The 20,325-nt window shown below is 40.2% G+C and overlaps 1 protein-coding gene and 1 long non-coding RNA gene across 30 annotated transcripts in view; one reads left to right on the forward strand and one right to left on the reverse strand.

Annotated features, from left to right (window-relative positions):
* LOC310745643 overlaps positions 1 to 16,826 on the reverse strand; it is a 56,991-nt gene extending 40,165 nt beyond the window's left edge. Inside the window, exons 1-2 of the long non-coding RNA XR_014540268.1 lie at positions 16,527 to 16,826; positions 10,647 to 13,136 (exon numbers count right to left, since the gene is read on the reverse strand). This is a non-coding gene — a long non-coding RNA (uncharacterized lncRNA). The remainder of the gene's footprint in view (positions 1 to 10,646; positions 13,137 to 16,526) is intronic.
* The window catches only part of TBC1D5 (TBC1 domain family member 5), a 248,346-nt gene that overhangs the window by 213,046 nt on the left and 14,975 nt on the right, over positions 1 to 20,325 (forward strand). For 19 of the 29 annotated variants that reach the window (XM_083577783.1, XM_083577770.1, XM_083577790.1 and 16 more), the window contains 3 exons: positions 3,757 to 3,846; positions 8,350 to 8,513; positions 17,986 to 18,085. In XM_083577783.1, coding sequence (XP_083433909.1) covers positions 3,757 to 3,846; positions 8,350 to 8,513; positions 17,986 to 18,085 — 354 coding nt within the window. The remainder of the gene's footprint in view (positions 1 to 3,756; positions 3,847 to 8,349; positions 8,514 to 17,985; positions 18,086 to 20,325) is intronic. The other 10 variants (XM_083577774.1, XM_083577788.1, XM_083577787.1 and 7 more) reach the window with 1 other exon arrangement.

Raw genomic sequence — 20,325 nt, forward strand, 5'->3', positions numbered from 1 at the left:
ATATTTCTATATGGGTTAGGCTTCACTGTTGTTGTATAAAATCATGCTTGGTCTTCCTTTTATTAGTTTAAAGAGCCACTGAGCATGTAAAAGCAACCCCAGATTACCAGGCTACCGTTAAAGTTTGTTAAAAGTGTTTTGAGGACAGGCCACCCACATATGGATTTGAAAGACCACTATCAAGTTTGCTAAACTCCTCTGAAGTATTGCTGTTAACTTAATAGTAATCCCCAAACTGGCTGTTCACTATGTAAAGAGAAGTGCTAATCAATACTTATTTATTTAGGTAGATCTTTAGCCTATTCCTATAAAAATTCAAAGGATCACGAAACTGTCTAGTCATCAGGCATCACCATTACAATTTTGTGAGATGCTTGGGACATCTCAATTCGCATGGCATTCACACATACCGGAAAGGAGGTATTTCAAGATCACCTGAAAAAGCAGAATTTCATTGTCCTGAGTAGGTAAACAAAAAACCCCAAAACACCTAAAGTTTATACTTGCACAGTTAGAAACTTCTAAGAGTTACAAGTCCATTTTCCAAAACCATAGCAGGACATTGAAGGTTTGCCACTTGACTCCATTAGTTCTAAGTTAATGGAACAGAAACAAGCAAATTTACTCAACAGTAAGAAAACTGCAACTGAAAATACAATCTGCAAATCGGTTTTGAATCTCTGGTGTCCCATCCTTTAGGGAAAAGCTGTCAGGATGAGAGAAAGAATGACCAACCAACACTGTGCATAAGAGCAATAGGCAAGGCTTGTTAAAAACCAATCAAGGCTGGCACCCCCCACCCCACCCCCCAACAAAGTGGGGAACATCAGCCTAACAACAAAGGTTTTAGCACTTCAAATGCTGGAATTCCTTGAAAGGAGGACAGACAAGCAGAATCAACAAAGAAAAAAGCAAACATGTATGGTTGTAACTAGCAAACACGATTTCATAGAAGGAAATGGAACATAAAAAAAATATAACTTCTTGTAACTGGATTTTTTTAGCCTGCATGCCCCAAAGTAGGGTTTTGTTTTGTTTTTTTGTATTGTGGAAGTTGGCCAGACCATAGAAATCATGACCATTATAGGCCTGGTTCATGACATGGCATGCTAGGCACTCTTGTAAATTTAGTCAATTACCAAATTGATATTGTTTCACACCACCCCAATCTCCCAAGTAGTGCAGGATTCCAGAGGTTCCAGGAATTTACACAGGGTTTGTGTTTCCTTTTGGAAATGAGGTGCAGTGAAGACTGTGGTGTACTTATGATATTTGGTTTATTCATCACCTTGCCAAGAAAGGTCCGTATAGTAAAAGCTATGGTTTTCCCAGTAGTGATGTATGGAAGTGAGAGCTGGACCATAAAGAAGGCTGATTGCCAAAGAATTGATGCTTTTGAATTATGGTGCTGGAGGAGACTCTTGAGAGTCCCATGGACTGCAAGAAGATCAAACCGATCCATTCTGAAGTCAATCAGCCCTGAGTGCTCACTGGAAGGACAGATCCTGAAGCTGAGGCTCCAATACTTTGGCCACTTCATGAGAAGAGAAGACTCCCTGGAAAAGACCCTGATGTTGGGAAAGATGGAGGGCACAAGGAGAAGGGGACGACAGAGGATGAGATGGTTGGACAGTGTTCTCGAAGCTACCAGCATAAGTTTGACCAAATTGCGGGAGGCAGTGGAAGACAGAAGTGCCTGGTGTGCTCTGGTCCATGGGGTCACGAAGAGTCGGACACGACTCAACGACTATACAACAACAAAACAAAACAACCTGAGCCTGCAATGTAGGGGTTCACAGCTTCAGCACCCCAAGAGGGTCTTGCTACTCCCGTCGTTGCATCCTTGGATTCAAACAATCACCTCAAGAGGAAGCTAGACTGACTTAATTAGCTCTTAACACTTACTAGAGCCAGGGATTAGAGTCCTCTTGCACCCATTTTAAACCCCCAAGGCCAGATTAAATTCTGATTTTTGCTTAATCCAGGGATTATAGGAGTCTGGCACCATCAAACTCATAACAGTGTTTAGGATTTGATTTACCTTCTGTTTGTTACATAGGGAAGCAATATGATTACATAACAACCACAGAACAAGTCACACATCTTGCAGATACTTATGAGGGTGTATTTATTTCAACATGCAGGAGGTTGACTGTTTTCCTTGCTCCTGTTACTTAGGTCTGCATGTGAGAGAGAATCTACAAAACTAAACAAAAAACTGAAGGAAAAGTGCAATGTTAGATTCCGTATCTTCATCACCTTTACAGCGCAGACTACCAGCCCCAAGTGCACATTGTTTCTTTATAGGTCCTCTTCTGTTAATCAGTAATGGTGCTCTAAATGTCAGACTCAAAACCATGCATGTCTCATTATTGTCAAAAACAAATATTCAGAATACTTATTAAAATCTAAAAGTGAAGTTAGACTGTTTTCTTCTTGTTCTACTGTTAGTGGCTCATTATACTGGCATTAAGGGACGCGGGTGGCGCTGTGGTCTAAAACACAGAGCCCAGGGCTTGCCGATCAGAAGGTCGGTGGTTCAAATCCCCACAACGGGGTGAGCCCCCATTGCTTGGTCCCTGCTCCTGCCAACCTAGCAGTTCGAAAGCACGTCAAAGTGCAAGTAGATAAATAAGTACCGCTCCGGCGGGAAGGTAAACAGCATTTCCATGCGCTGCTCTGGTTCGCCAGAAGTGGCTTGGATCCAGAAGCTGTATGCCTGCTCCCTCAGCAAGTAAAGCGAGATGAGCGCCGCAACCCCAGAGTTGTCCACGACTGGACCTAACGTTCAGGGGTCCCTTTACCTTTACCTTTATACTGGCATTACCTCCTGGGCAATTCATGCTGTAGTAGGAACAGAAATGCTTGGTTGATCTGACTGTCATATTAAACCCTAATGATATATAATTCTGGTTAATGTTTAGGGGATTATTACCAATAAATAATTTGGGCAGCAACTTTATACCCACTTGCCTGAGATTAAGCCTCAAAGAGTTCAGTGGGACTTACATCTGAGTAGACATGTATAGGGTTACACTGTTAATTACCAATAATTTATACCTTTATTGGAAACTTTGTGTGTTGAGTTCCTGCTGTGGAAATGCTGTAAATTGATCGTAAAAGCAATAGCTAATGAAAAGACTCCAGTTGGTTTATAATATTAAACAAAGGCATCCAGGGACTGAGGAAGACAGTCTTCTTTTCAAAAGATATCTCTTGTTATATTTGAAAATTAATAGAATACACTTCTTATAACTGTTAACATTCTTAAGATAAAGAACTTTGCTTTAATATTTCTTAATAATAAGTTAATTATTCCCATTTTCTTATCAAGAACTGACTTCAAGAATCCTTTTAGAGCTCATGTTTGACATATATTTAAGAGGTGTAATGTGAAATTAGACATAATCATTATCCTAAATCTTTATACACCAGGTATCTGTGGTGGTCTTTGTTTACCAAGTTTTACAAGGTTCAAAAAAAGTGTGTGTTCTTATTTTTAAGATTTTACAAATTGTTCAAATAAATGCATACTCTGTGGAGTAGTAGATTTGTAAATGTAGGGAATGTTGGCATTAAAGTTGAAGTGAAATGGAAGAATCAGATGACAGTTAGGCATATATCTCAGGGAAAGTAGATCAGATGTCAAACATTGTATTTGTAATAGAAAGGGGTCATTTCCCATTCTTAGTTATACAAAAAATGAGAGACTTATATTTCTGTTACGGTAAAGTTTTTTTTAACTTTATTTACTAGGAGATGTAGTTACAGGCAGTGATGCTCAAGTGTCGGTTCCTGTCCAGAATCTCACTGCCCTCCAAGGGATAGTTGCTACAGCAACTCATGGTATGTTTGCCTGTCTCATTTTTATTGGAAAGCCAGACCCACGCCTGTTTCATTTGTGGTGTTGTCATTTCCAGCGTGCATCATACATCGTACTTCCACTAAGTGGTGCTGTTGTTTAGAAAAAAGAAATTTCCTTTATTTAATCATCATATGCGATGCGTTAAGTGTGTTACCTTTACTTTATGTATCAGCTTTCCTCTCTGCTATTATTATTATTATTTTACCATTTTGTTTCATATAGTATCATGCTATTCAGGTACACTGTAGGAATTTTGATTTAGGACTTTCGGAAAGAATATCTTCTTAGCCTACAATGCTTTTTTTAAAATCTTCAATTAAGAGCCTACATCTGAAGTAGTGCATTGTAAATCTAATGATGTAAAAGGTTCCCTTCATTTAGAAAGCTAGTATTTATATGAAGCAAAGGTAGAGTCTTTTTCCAACATTTGACAGTATTATGTGGAAGGGGATTATTTTGTGACTTTGCTGAAACCATAGGAGTGTATCCAATTAAGTTATACTCATAGTAGTCTAATTGAAATTCATGGACTGTTTGTCATGTCCATTTATTCAGTTATTCTGCTCTGAGTGTTAGATACATCCCCATAGCTCAGCTCCTTAATTTCCATGCTGAATCAGAGTTCAGGCAGCGGCCATTTTAGGCACGTCCAAATTGATGCGCAATCGCTGATGTGCAGATTCTTTTGGACCTGGAAGAAGGCAGAGCAAGGGTGGGGCAAAATAATGTGGGGCGCATGAGTGCCAGGAATGGAACTCCCACACAAAATGGTTGTCACTTATGACTGTAAAAGTAAAACGAATTCTTCTTCTTTTTAACTCTCTATTTTAAAAGCAAAGTTGCTTAAGCTTTCAGAATTCTAAATTGTTTTTCAGATTTTGTGTTTCTTCTCTATGGCTGTCTCCCGCTTTCAGGGGAAAAAGGAGTGATATCAGACTTTGCTACATGTTTTGTTGATGGATAGATTTATATTGGTCATTGGCCTTAGCACTATTAAATTTCCCCCAAAAAATAAGTTCTGTAAAATAGAATAGATACAGCTTCCAAAGGTAGAGTCTTCAATATATCTTTCACAGAGATCATATAATTTATCCTGCTTCTGCAACTTTTTAGCAGACTTTCCCAACTGACAATCTAAATAATGCAGCAGATCTTCTAATTGTTGATTTATCCCAAAGTTAAAAAGCTGCTTTGTGAAGTTTACAATTTTGACCTGCAAGTACATATTGATCCAGTTCACAAATAATTCAAAGCCATGCCACAACTTACTGAAAATACATGGGCTACTGGTGAGAAGATTCTGGGCACTTTGCTTCTCCTCTGGTGCTCCTGCTGTGAGCAAAGCCATGGTTTGGCTTAGCAATACATCAGCACATGGGCTCATGGTTTATCTCACTTTAGAAAAACCATGATTTGTACCTAAGGTTTGTTCTGTGGCTTACCACTTGCAAAGTACACTTTTTTTGTAACCTCCGGTCTGAAAACATTTTAAAAATATCTAAAAACACTTTTTAGTTGGGCAGAATTCAAGTTAAAATAGAGTTCTACAATAGGGATTTGAAACCAACATTTGGGGTAACGTTAGTATATGTATAATTACAGCTAGCAGACAATTTTTTTCTTAATATCTATATTTTTAAAATACCATTTTTATCCTGCCCATCAAGGAGCTCATACATTGGTTTTCCATGAGCACCATTTACACTTAAAGAAGCCTACCTCTGACAACCTATTGACTTCCATAAGCAGCTGGGGACTTGAACTCAGGTATAAATAGAGATTCAAGTATACTTCTCTTCACCATGATCCTCTTGTTATATTTAACAGTAGACACAAGAGTGAAGGATAGGAATTTATCAAAAGCGAGTACCACTCCACAGAACTGTAAAGAATGGGATGGGGGCAATTTTTCCCCACCTGTTGACTAGAAAACCTAATTACAGATAGTACTTAGTATGTATAGTGGTACCTCAGGTTACATATGCTTCAGGTTACATACGCTTCAGGTTACAGACTCCGCTAACCCAGAAATAATGCTTCAGGTTAAGAACTTTGCTTCAGGATGAGAACAGAAATCGTGCTCTGGCGGCGCAGCAGCAGCGGGAGGCTCCATTAGCTAAAGTGGTGCTTCAGGTTAAGAACAGTTTCAGGTTAAGAACGGACCTCCGGAACGAATTAAGTACTTAACCCGAGGTACCACTGTGTGCACTCTTCCATTTTATTGGAAGCATGGCACCTGTGATGAAATAGCTGCTGAGGATCTGGTAGGAGACTAACTGCCAACTGGTACGATGTATAGTAAAAGAGTGAACCAAACCTGGTGGGACCAAAATAAATATGAGAGTTCCTTCCCTCTTTGGCTTGCACTTCCCCTCTAAGCATGTATCTTAGCAGTGTTCCTTTGTCTTGATGGAAGCAGTCAGCGGAGGTGTCTGGCAAGGCCTGTCAACATTACTTCTATCTCAATCAGATTAGGCTCTCCTTATTGTCATCACTGAAGTTTGGCAGGGAATAGTTGCTAGGAACATAGGAAGCTGCCTTGTACTGAGTCAAATCATTAGTCCTTCTAGCTCAGTACACTCTGCACTGGCTAGGAGCAGCTGTCGAGGATTACAGACGGGGTGATCTGAAATTGCCGGTGCAGTCTGCACAATTCCAATCTAACTAAAGCCCCATTTGGGTGTTCAAGAAACACCCAGAGGCCTCCCTGCGATTGGGAATCACGCATCATCGAGGTTCTCAGTTGCAGGGAGGATTCTGTGCACATTCAGATCTTCCGCCCAATGCACAAAGGCCTTGTGGTTGCAGCCGGCAGAGTCTGGGATATTGTTGAGGAGGCAGTCATGCACAGCCCCCACTCTCTTTCAGCCTGAACAGGCTCAGCATCATCTTAGTAAAAAAAAATTGAGGCTGTACTGTGGGTGAGAGACATCAAAGGCCACCAAGTGTGTTCATGGCTGAGCTCAGCATCTTAATTTCTACTCTTCTGGGTGATTTGCAAGACTGTATTAGTCTGTGCTGGTTTTGCCCTTTAAATCTCTAAATGGCTTGGGACCATGATTCCTAATGGGCAGCCTTTTCCTATATAAGCCTATGTACTCATTAAGATCTGCTTGGAGAGACACTCTTTTATAGCCCATCTAAATCTGGTTGAAATGAGAGAGAGAGAGAGTGCCAGAGCTCAGGCTTTGGAATTTGCCTCCCTCGTTTTGCCTCTTCTGTCACTGTGTGAAGGCCTTTCTGTTCCAGGGGTTGTTTTACCTGCTGAGTTGTTGACTGGCTTCTCATCTCCCTGGCTCCTTAGCTTCTGTAATCATATGTCTCTTGAATTTGTTTATATTCTTATTTTATTGTTACATTTTAGTTTTTTATATTAAATGTATTTGCTCCCTTGAGTGTTTGTAAGGGAATTATTATTATTATTATTATTATTATTATTATTATTATTATTGATAAATAAGCACAGTGTATCTGCTAAATGTCGTGAAGCTATTCTCATATTATGCTCTGTTTGTCTTAAGCTCCAGACATCACACATGCAAGTGAACATTGATTTATGCAGTAGTCATATATATATTACAGGATCTGAGCTATTGCCTTTTTTTTTTAAGCCCATGTTCCTAACTGTTGCACCTAATGAACAGGAAGAACATGCAACTGATTTTGGGATTAGGGTCACACCAGTGAAACCTGCAACAAAATATTGCAGTGTGGACTGTTCCAGTCAGCCAGGCACATATGTTTTCAGAATACTCCATTCCACTACCCCCCAGTTTCTTGTTTTTCCTTCCTCTCCAGCAGATTTCCAGCATTCCATTCCAACTGAAGATACTCAGCCCTCTTTTTGCTATTTTTGGGTTTTTCTGGCCCCTGAAGAATTATTTTCTAAAGATCTTTTGTTCTTATGCAAACCTTGGGGTTCCCCTAAACTTGCTCACATATTTCTCTTGTCTATGACTCATGCTGTTTTGGTTATGCAAGAATCAGCTTGGAGAACTGAGTTGGTACATAGGATTCCACTGCACTACATACATCTATATTATCCTTACCAATGCCTCCTCTGTCAAGCTACCACTTCACTGTTTGCCTCCAAATTCCTTGTCTAGCAAATATTAAAAACTGTATTTGGAAAGGAGGGAGAGAGAAATTGTTTGAGGATTTTTTACACTGTCGTGCATAGATTGAGTACTGAATGCACGCCTTTCATAGGGCACTGTCCATGTTTCTTGCACAGGATTTGTTTTATGTGTTTGACTTGTATTTGTCTTGTGGAGAGTGTGCGTTGAAGGCATGGCACTAGGCAGACCTGCCTGCCTCACAGTGGCAAGTCCCTCTGTGTGTGGACAAATGTGCTTTGATGTCACAAAATCTCACTCTGCGTTCATCTGTTTACGAAGGTTACTGAGTGACACTTCAGATAGGGAGCTCTTTGATGGCAATGTTTTCCACTGATCATTTTGTGTTTCCCTCTGTTTGCTTTACAGGGCAGGGTTCAAAAAATGTCAGCGCTTCTCCAAGCATTGAAAGTTTGTCTGGGGGACGTGAATACACAGGGTCTCCACCTTTGTCTGCAACCAAGAAAGAGTCCTTTTTCAGTACTATTTCCCATTCTCGTTCGCACAGCAGAAGTATGAGCAAAAAAGAGTCTGTAAGTCCCTACTGCTTATTGATCTCATATTGTCTCCCGTATTTGCACTGGTCTGCTTTTTCATTCAGGGACCTATGTACACAGGCAGGCACGTATCTTGTGACACAGGAAAGATCTGTTCCGAACTTTAATGGAGGATTATTTCCCTTACTTTCTGTTTTTGTGTGTGTCTTCCTTAACTCATGAACAGCCATGGTGTCCTCTAAATAAGAAAGGCACCCTGTTCCCACTTCAGCACCAGATCTGACAGGCTTCAGCAGGTGATGAGGTCCCAGAACACTTGCAAAGCCTACTGGTTCTGACACCTGATATGCACCCCTCCCCTCCCCTCCTATCCTGGCACTAGGTGACTGTGTTTTAAATTTCTCACAATGTCTCCCATGTTTAACATTGCAATGGGGCATTTGGGAATGTTAAATGGTGGCTCACAGTCACCCATTGCTGCCACCAGAAAGTTGGTGGCCACTGATGTAGGACTCACTGATGTAGAAGAGGACTCAGTGAGGACCACTTTGACAAATGCTCCATCAGACTTTGCACCAGCCTTCTAGGCAGCACATTCCTGTTCTCTGCTTTAGCTGCTGTGTTGCCAGAGAAGCTTATGTGGCACTGATAAAGTTGTGAGGGCAGGGGAGACGGAATAGGAAAGATGTGTCCTAATTCTCTCTGACGCCTCCTCAGGTTCTGCTTAAATACAGCCTTTTCTGCTCATGCAAGAGCAAGGGCAGAGCCACAGTCATTGCCACTGCCTGCAAAATAGCTCCACACATATCTCTTCAGTGCCTGTACAACAGGGAAGTAATGGTTTCTCATGCCTCAGTGTAAGGTGCAATGCAGCCTTTCCCCATCAAACAATAGGGAAGGTGCTGAGATCTTGGCTCTTGGTCTGTTGCCATTGTGCTACAAATCATACTGTGAATCAACTTTGTAATGCATCTTTTGATATCTTTACTGATAAGTAGGAATGCACCATCTCTATGTGCATTCCAAAATTGATCCCTTGCGTGTGATGCAAGTAAGCACACAGAAAGTATCATCATTTTCTAGCGCAGACAAAGAGGACATGACAACTGAAAAGGTATAAGTTTTTGCCAGGTTGCATCTTCCATCAGTGGCGATCAATGCGAACAGTGTCGTGTTCCCATTGGAGACATTGGAACGTGTGTTTACTTATTTATTTTTGTAAAATATTATAACCTGCCAAATTTCCAAAAATAAATTCAAGGTGGCTAACAAATCCATACATCACATCACGCAATATATCCCAGTTCCCACTCCTTAATCATAAGTGTTGACATAAAACCCCTAAACTACAATGCTAAGTTCCAAGGCAGCCATTAAAACAAAAACTTCAGAAATAAAAGGAAACACATATTTTTTAAAAAACCACACACACTGTGGAGGCCTTTTTAAACAGCCACATTTTTGCCAGCAACCTGAAGCAATACTGTGCATCCCTTGGCTGGAAAGACAGCTCTGCCAAAGAGCTAAATCCTCTGCCACCTCTCCTTTCTGCCCTGAGCAAGTTGAGGGAGCCTTTGAGATTAGAAGAAGGCAGGCAGGCACTGTGGAGGATGCTTGATGTGTGTTCAAGTGGGGCATCGCTTTGTAGCAGGCTACAAAGAGGAGTTGCTCAACCCAGATATCCTTTTGAATAATCAGAGGAGCTCACTTTTATGAATTCTCCTTGTATCATCCCTATACTACTGTAAAGTGTTGTGAAATTGAAACTGGGTTCTTAAAGCGAGTTTGGGAGCATATTTCGGGTCCTTTTAACCTGGCTTGGCAGAAGATGCACATTGGAAGGAGGGGAAAATGTGTGAGAGTGGGAGGCAGTGGAGAGCACCCTTGATCCCACTGCTCATTTTCTGTATCTTACCCCAGTGCCTGAGCTTTAGGTGTTCTGCCAGCTAAGGACAAAAAAGAAGATTTGGAACATATCTTTTACAACTGCAAAATAGCAAATGTATTTTGCTTAATTGAAGAAAGTGTCTACAGTATAGAAAATTCATCCTTCAAGAATTTAAATACACCAATAGAAACTAATATATTTTGAATTAGTTTAACCTTTTAAAATGTATTCATGAAGCTTTCATCACCAAATATTATTTAAGAGCCAACTGCTTTTCCTACTTTTACTCAGATATGATCCATATTCTCCTTACCATAGCCAGAATTTAAGTCTAATGCTTCTTTCATCTTGTAACATTAGGTTGTAAAAGAATTTTCTTCTGATTCTTTGTTATCATCTTACTTAGTTAGATTTCTTGATAATCTATAAATGTGAGAAAAGGAAGAGGGAGAGTGACTATAAACAAATAGTCTTCTTTAATGCTGTTTCTTAAAAATAAAACGATAATAGGTATAAAAATTATGATCAAAATTGTCTTTGGAGTAGTTCATTGCATCATTTTCAAGTGACAGAAGCTACTTTGTAATCAAGTTATATGTGCTCAATACCCAGTGAAATCAGTAAGACAGGATTGGTTCATACAATTTCCTCCATATGATTAATCCTTGTCTTCCTAGAGCTCACACTCACATGGACATATAAAACATGTGAACTAAGTAATCAGAGCTGTAAACATAATGGGGGCAGGGACATACGAGAACGACATATATTTTCCCATTACTTTAAATGAGTTGTGGTTATGTTAACACGAAAGCACGCAAACAAGTTTCATCAGTATCATATGACAGTATCATGTGACAAAGCAGATGTTCTCAATACTGTTAAATACACAATAAGTAAAATGGGGAAAGCATGCTTTAACATTTTATGACACTATATTGCATGCAGCAAAGCTTCATTAGGTAGTTTGTTCACCACCTTTCAACTTTGAAAGGAAACACAACTAACCCAAGCCCTCAGCCCAATACAGTTCAGAGTTGAGCAATAAATTGAACCTCTCTTCAGCCCAAATGCAAGGCATTGTTATTTAGTAATGAAACATCAAGACTCCTCAAGTGTAACCATAGCAAAAAATAAAGATAAACTGGATGTTAGTCCTATTTCTCCTTGGCCTCAGAGCAGGCATCCCCAAACTCAGACCTTCATATGTTTTGGAACTACATTTCCCATCACCCCGACCACTGGTCCTGTTAGCTAGGGATGATGGGAGTTGTAGTCCCAAAACATCTGGAGGGCCGAGTTTGGGGATGCCTGCCTTAGAGGATAAGGCAAATCTTTTTTTCTTTTTAAGCATGGGACCATAAGGCCACAGCATGCTTTAAAGGCAGTATTAAGACGCATCCAATTCTAGTTTTGGTGTAGAATCCTTACAGCCCATCCCTTGGAGCATAAAGAGGAGATAAATATAGGAACAGAACCTCAGAATGGTAGTGCAAATGGAGACTGGTTTGAAGAGAGCAACAAGGCTTTTAACACAACAAAGGGGAAAGAAGTTGACAGAAAGGACAGTAGTAGAGAGGAAGGGAGAAAGAAGAATTTTCAGATATCTGAAGAGCTGAGACGGGATAAATGTGTATATCAAGATATATTATTTTATTTGTATAGTACATATGTGCTTTGAAAGATAATTACGATAAAGCAAGCTCTAAGAAAACTCATGAAGATTGTATAAATAGAATGTTTTTAAATTGTAATCATGCAGTGTCTTGGTGAAATTAAGCCTGTTTCCATTTCTATAGTTTCAGGCATCTAGTGCTTCCTCACAAGCAAATGAAAGAGTACTTTTTTTAATAAGCATTTTGGTGCCAGTGTTTTTATTTGTAAACATTTGCCTATGCTTAATTATTATGCCTGTATTACTCCTAACTTCCGAACATAGTTATCAGAGCTGTAAAGAAACCAAAATGTGAAATTGCAATCCCATACCTACATGACATCATACTACCATGGAAATGTCATAACCTACAAATCTGAAGATACTGAGTAAAAGTGAATGCTGTGGTTTTGAAGAGGTTTGCTTTCTCCTATGACTCTTTTATTAACATAGTTCATCTAGTCTTGCTGACACTGCTGCCATCCTATGGCCAGTAGAAATCTGTTGTTAATGAATACCTTGTTCATAAATACAGCTTCAAACAATACTTATTGCAGTTTTCTGAAGTGGCACCCCATGGTTAGTTATGTGGTAAGCAATTCTGTGTATTTCCAGAGTCCAGCCATGTAGGAACGTAAGCAAAACTTGCTATGAGCAAGTATCTACTCCTATATTCTGTTAATGCTTTTGAGGTGCTGTAACTGATCCCAGCTAGCTGACCCAGAAGGTCATTGTTAATTCTAATGGTCAATATAATGAAAAGTCACTCAGACGACCAGGAGAATCAACAGGCAATACTCCTCCTGCCCATCTCACAGCCACAGTTCATCTATCCGGTTAAGCAAGGCCAGAAACCAGTATTGGACAGAATCCACATATTTAGTACTATTCAAGATAAGCTGGAGCTGCAACTTTAAAACAAGCTTCAGTAACGTTTAGTCATCAACAACTCCAATACAAGTTTCAGCTAGGTGATTTCTTCATCTCATCTTTCCTTCTGCAACTTCTGTTGGCTTCAAGGTATCATTATCAGGACTGGTTCATGCAGTGCTCCATCTTGGCCATGTCATGGTCATGTCATGCCCATAGGATTCTAAGCTTCCAGACATTGCCTGGGCTGGATGAGAAGAAGCAATGCACAACTGAAAAAATATGTCCCAGTATGCAAAAGTCACACAAATGGAGTGATAAGCAGCACTAATTGAATCCAGAAAGACAAGAGAACATGTCATGAATCAGACTCTGTAAACAAATAAATATATAGACGCATCCAGAATTAAACAGGTGTGCAATTTGTCTGAGGTGCATAGTAGCAATGAATACTACTAAAGTGAAACCATACATTTCCATTTCCCCCCAGTACCTATACTTTTTGAGTTAACTTATAAAGAATGTATATGATCAAGCGCCTACATGCATATTTTGACAGAATGTGTTGGTGTATTTAAAGCTGGGGCGGTGTTGGGGTTAGCAACGTTGGACACCTACCAAGGCCCATACTCCAGCAGAGGGCCCACTTTTGACCTTCAGAGACCCTTCCCCCTTCTCCTGCTCCTTGCTGTTGCTACCTGGTCACCTGCCCCCTCTAGGTTTTTGTGTGAGCATGAAAAGAGCATCATCCACAATACATTGACCTCTTCTGGACAAGAGTGTAGATTGAGCCAGAGGGAGCAAGCAGGTGAATGAGCAGTGATTATGTGTGCAAGGAGGTGGGCTCACAGAGGGAGAGAGCACTCAGGGCATCTGGCCTAAATGATTCTCAAAATTAGGAACAGACACCGCTAAACACTATGCCTGCTAAGTTTTGAGAGATTTGTTAATATTTTGGCATTAGTGGAGTAATCGCTGCTCACATGCTGTTTGCATAGACAATACAACAATTCCTTAAATGTCACTTGAACATTATCATGAGTTAACATTTATGTATTAGTGCCAGAAAGCAGACTGTTGCAAAAGAATGGAAACTTTAGATGATATTTTAGTAGCCATAATAACCTTGGGTGAATGACGCGAGAAGGAAAATTCATTCTGCCATCCATTTGGCCGCTTACAATAGTAATAGGCTATACTTGATGCTAATCACAAGACGGTGTACGTTGTATGTGCTTTGTGAAGGCACCTCTCTGTGCCTTTCCCCCCCAGTTATAAGGGAAATAAATTCAATTAATATGACAGCACTATTTATTTTCCCAAGATGTTGGTAAGAAAATGGTTTCTAGTTTAAACAGGATTTGTGCAATTAAAATATGATTGTTGCAGTTTTCATTTCATTCTTCCAGTGTGTGTGAAGCAAATGTCCTCTCTTCTGTTTCATAATCATCATAATCATCATTTTTTATGGTATCCTTCAAAAGCTTAAAGCAGGTCACAGGTATCCATCTCTGTAAGCTTTACAACAGCTGGTAAAACATGCCATTATTAGTATTGAACTGGAGGAATCTGAAGGCCAGCTAGCCTGTTAACCGCTGAGATGAAATTTGATTCGGAGACTTCCTGAGCCCCTTTCAGTTATTAACATCTGTATGACTAGTGCAGGGGGGAAGGAAGGGTGGGGGTTGGCTCCTGACTCCACCCTTAACGTCACATGCCTGTCTGGTTCCAAAAACTGGTATCTACATATACGACAAAAGTCTAAAGAGGGTACCACATGTACTTGTGGAGACTCTTCCATGTGACTGGGAGCGCAATTCAGTCAACTCATGGAAAAAGCTGCATTCTTGCATTGATTACCATGTTTATATAGAGGAATAACTTCCACTTGTGCAATGGAGCTTCCTCTTCTCTCCCCCCACCCTGGCCAAGTACCTTCCCCACCCCCAAAATCTGCTCTGGGGTTTCCCCCAGTTCCCTGGAACATATTTTGGGTTGTTCCATTGCACGAGCAGAGGTTTTACTTGCTCAATGATTTAAAAGCTGGATTAAAATGTGGCATTAGCAAAGTAAACAACATTTGTATTTATTTATTTGTTTGTTTGTTTATTTATTTATATTTTAGGGTGCTTTTTTAGGCCACGTGCACCCAATAAAACAGCATAAAACAACAAAGAAAAATGCATTTTTTTAAAAAAAAATCTACTCAGTAAAACCTCATTAAAAGAAAGAGAGAAAGCTGAATTCAACAGAAATATCATCCAGCCAATAAAAGGTTGCTCCTGGAAGGCCAATTGAAGAAGAGAGGTCTTCAAGGCCTTTTGAAAACCCTTCCCCATGGCAGCTTCACGCAGGTCTGATGGAAAGGAATCCCAGACTTTTGGGCCCACCATACGGAAGAAACTCTCCCTTAAATAAATATAGGTGTATGCAGTGCTTTTTTTCTTAAAAAAATGTTTAGGGGTACTCTCTTTTTCACTCAAGAAAATGGCAATTTTATAGTTCAAATCAGAGGAAATAAATACAGTAAATGGACAAAAGTACAAAGATTCATAAAATGTTTAGGGGTATGCGTACCCCTGCATCCCCCCAGAAAAAAAGCACTGGGTATATGTATGACAGTCTCATGTGTAAGGAAATAAACTCGTTTTCAAAATGTTTACTAAAGGTTTGGTTGCATGTAACATGCTGTGTGGTTTTTGTACAAACATGAAGTAGTATAGTCTGTAATGAACAGAAACATATCTTAAATTACGTTGTGAAAGTGGTGACCTAGATGAATATATTACTGGCTTGCAAGTAAAGCATCCAGCTCACTTTTGGGTTTAATTGAAGTGGTTGCTGAGTATCTTTAGATTACAGTGGTCTAGAGGTAGAAATGTGTGGGAAGTACTTGCTGCAGTTTCCTAGAAATGAACTTCCCAGAACTGGTGACAGTTTTCTTCCCCTCAGCAGAACAATCTCATGGGTTGAATTTTCTCCTTCTTAGTTGCTTTCACAGTGGAACAACTTATTCATCATTACTATCGTTGCATTCCTTGCTTCTACTAGCATTACTGCTGACATGTTCCTGCCAGCCCTGATATTATTAGCTGTGAGAGTAGGTGAGCTTTAAGAAGTTAAAAGTTTTAAGCACCATGTTTTTTAAAAAAATTATAAGTGGCAATATAGCAATTGCTCTGTTGTGTCTGTTAAGATGGAAACTTAACAGGTTTGCTTAAGTAATATTGAATCTGTTTTAAGCAAATACCTCATAGGCTATTTCATTTTGTAGAGGTTTCACAAGTTGAATAATTCCCCATAATGCTTGGCTGACATAATATTTCTCTTCATAATGTAACATTTATGAAATCATTTGCCAAGCGATGGTTGCCAAATCCTTGGTCTCCAGAAAAGATTGTCAGCAGCTGATAAGATGCAACTGTTAGAAGCTACCTTTAGCTGCAGCCAGTACATTTTAATCTAGAATCTAGAATGGCTTTTAGACTGCCAGTCTGCTGAGAGCATAATAGAATGGTCCTACGAGCAATTGGTTAACGTATCAGAAAGCATTCCTCCCAAACTTGGGTTTAAGGACTGACTTAACTACTTTCAAAAACAGTTTCCAACATAGCAAACCTTTACACATACATCTTACCTGCCATTTCTCTGGACTGGGGTCCGAATTTAGACTCTTCATTTACTTGGTCCTGTCTAAATTTAGAATGGCACAGGAAGCCGTGTGAAACGCGGTTGTTTTGCTCTTCTAAAAGTCTGGCTCTGCAAGTGTGTCTGAATAGCACCACAGATACTCTTCAGCCCTATTTCCGCACAAAAGAATTTTGTGAGGGCATTTGAAAAGCATTAGAGTTATGTAGGGCCCTCTAGTAAATTTACATCTGTTAATAGCTAAGAAATCTGCAGTTAATTTAATGCTATTGACTCATGACTACAAATATAACACAATTTGCAATCCTGCCCATATGTCTGTTGTAACAAAGTAGAATTGCATTGTTTGATTAATCTGGAAAAGAAGATTACACTCATAATTACCGGTTGCATGAAACATGTGATGCCTTTATAATTTGTAGAATAAAATAAATGCAGACCGTTAGAGATGGCCCATAGCCCAGACCACTTTGGCAGAGAGAAAAATGATGCTCCCAGTAGTGATAATAATCCTAACCCGCTTACCTGGGTGAAAGCCCCATTGAACTCAATAGGATTTACTTCTGAGTAGGCATGGTTAGGACTCTGCTGTAAATAACTACATAACTGATTAAAAAGGTTGCCTCGCCCTGCCTAATGGTAAAGCCAGTTTCAAAATTATGCCCCCTCTTTTGACAGTCACAGAGTATTTTTATATGAGGCTGCACCACAGAGAGAGAAAGCAAAGCAGGGCTATTCTATTGCCTCTACTGCAAGACCTGTGGATATAAGTTAGACTTTTACCTTTCCTCAGTCATTGGACTAGATGACCCTCATGGTCCCTTCCAACTTTTCAGGTCTATGATCACCACAAATTTTAGTCTTGACTAATTTTTCATATTGATTTCAATGGGAGCTAAGGAAAGCCAACTTCCTCTGGAACTGACCCAAGTGCTGTGTCAGCCCTTGAGAGGTGTTGGGTTAAAGAAGCTGGAACATCACTGTTGTCTACAAAAGACCATAGGCAGCCTTGAGATCTGGTAAAAGTCCTTGAACTTACCTACCCTAAAGAAGACAAATCATTTGTCTAGGTACATGTTTTGACTGAAGACATGCACGGTGGTATTCTGGAAAGCAGAGTCTGTAACAAAAAAGTATGTTGAAACTATAAGGATCTGGCTTGTGCTAAATGGGTAAGAGTTAAGAGTTGTTGCACTACTTCTGCTTAAGTTAGAAGCTAGTACATTCTAAAACAGCTTGAATTATCTAAGATCAATGGATTAATTTCTGGAGAGTTGTTGTTATGAATACTGGGTTGTAGGCAGGATACATGGAGGAGAGGGGCAAGTACGCCACCCTAAGATCCTTTGAGAAAGGGTTTGATAGAAATGCAATTTAGATAGATCATGAATAAAATATGTTATCAGTATCCTTATTATTAACTAATTCATTAAAAAATTTAACTATAGGAAGAAGAACTGGAAGCCCAGATTTCATTTCTCCAAGGGCAATTGAATGAGTTGGAGGCCATGTGCAAATACTGTGCAAAGATGATGAATACACATCTGGGTAAGAAGATGCTGCTCTATTAATGTCGTCGTTTATTAAATTTGTATATTGCCTTTCATCCATAGATGTCAGGGTGGTTCACAACCATAACATAAAAAATACAGAATAAAAATAGGAACAAAACAAAACCAATAATCCGCCCTTCACAACAGATTTAGAAGGGTATCTATTAGATGTTAATCAGCCAAGGGCTTGGTTAAAGAGGAACGTTTTTGCCTCGCACCTAAAGGTGTATAAGGAGCCAGCCAAACCTTCCTAGGGAGAACATTGCACAAACGGAGAGCCACTGCAGAAAAGGCCCATTGTCGTGTTGCCACCCTCGGGATCTCTCGTGGAGGAAGCACACAAAGAAGGGCCTCAGATGGTGATTGCAGGGTCTGTGTAGGTTCATGTGGAAAGAAGCAGTTCTTGAGGTATCGTAGTCTTGAGCTGTTTAAGGCTTTGTAGGTCAAAACCAGCACTTTGAATTGGGCCCGGAAACTTAATTGGCAGCCAGTGCAGTTGGGCCAGGATTGGTGTAATATGCTCAAACAGTCTTGCCCCGGGGAGCAACCTGGCTGCCAAATTCTGCACTAGCTGAGCTTTCTGAACCATCTTCAGAGGCAGCCGTTAAACACAATGTGTACACCTTCTGGGTATTGTCTCCCAAATTTAGGAAACGTATCACTGTGTCCAAAGTTTTGTGTATAGAACAATTTTGCAACCTTTCAAAATTCAACTGTGCAATGGGAGCATTGCCAGATTATGTTGACATGATTGAGGCTCATATTACTTTTCTCTCTTGACCAGACAAATGAAATGCAAAGTGTGTCTGACCTTCAGATAGTCTGCCAAACCTCTGCATAAATCTTCACTTAACCTTATGCTATGATAACTGTTGTGCTATGAAGGTTTTACACAATAGAAAGGCCATCAGAAACAAGGGTGTGGGTTTTCTCCATTCCTTCTGTAAGTCTTCAGTGGATTGCTTATGCCAGGGTCGGCAAGGTTTACCTTACCTGGGCTAGTTCACTCCAGTGGAGATCTGTCCATGGGCCTGCGATTTTCAGCATCAGTGTCTGCACAGACGCAATTTCCGGCACTGCGGAAGCAAGTCCTCGCGCCATGCTGTGCCAGTTTAGCGCAGCGAGCAAGGACTTGCTGGACTGGCGGCTTGGTTCGGGGGTGGCTTGGGGGCTGGTTAAACGACCCCTGTGGACCACTTGTGGCCCATGAGCCTTAGGTTGCCTGCCCCTGACTGATGCAAATAATTCTGTTTTCTGTTTGCATATAGAGAACTTTTATAATTAATTTTCAGAGCTGATGCATGGGCAACATACTTTTGCCCCAGGTTTGCATGTCTTTCCATTTGTGTGAGCTCTCTTTTCTTACCTAGTAAGGTGTTTATCCACATCAGCCTCAGAATGTTCCTTGGAGATCTATTTAAAAGGAACAGGTTTTGAGTTCAATACATCGAGAGAGGTGCACTAAATTCTCCCTAAGCCCATGGTAGTTTTCTTTTATCCTTCAGAAGGTATGTACAGTGGTGCCCCACAAGACGAATGCCTCGCAAAACGAAAAACGCGCAAGACGAAAGGGTTTTTCGGTTTTTGCGTCGCTTCGCTAGACGATTTTCCCTATGGGCTTGCTTCGCAAGACGAAACATCTTGCGAGTTCTTGCGAGTTTGTTTCCTTTGTTCCTTTGTTTCCTTGTTTTCTTAAAGCCGCTAAGCCGTTAATAGCCACTAAGCCGCTAATAGCCGCTAAGCCGCTAATAGCCGTGCTTCGCAAGACGAAAAAACCGCAAGACGAAGAGACTCGCAGAACGGATTAATTTCGTCTTGCGAGGCACCACTGTATGTGCAAGGGACTTGTAGCATGAAACTGACTAAGAAACCTACTGGTGGCTTTCTGCATGTAGGAAACAAGACCACTAATGACCTATTTAGGAATGCTTTTGATAGGAATCTTTTTCTTCTTTTTTTAAGAAAAGAGAAAGAAAAAAAACTAGTAAGATTTCTCCTAGCTTGTCAGTTTCACTAGAGAGCAAAGTGAAAATTCCCAGCCGGGCAGAAAGCAGCTAAATCTTCTCCTTTCTTCAGCCAGTCAGTGAAAGGCATTTTCTTGCTGTTCAGAATAAAGTACTGAAGACATGCTGTTTTGAACATCAAGAAAGGAACTTTCACTTGTTTTCATTTTTCTTTTTGTAGAAAGAGCACTTCTTTTGCACAGGTTCACTTGAGATTTTAAGGATAGCAAAG

This window comes from Podarcis filfolensis (genome assembly GCF_964270895.1).
Source record: "Podarcis filfolensis genome assembly, chromosome: 12".
In the NCBI taxonomy this organism is placed as follows: Eukaryota; Metazoa; Chordata; class Lepidosauria; order Squamata; family Lacertidae; genus Podarcis; species Podarcis filfolensis.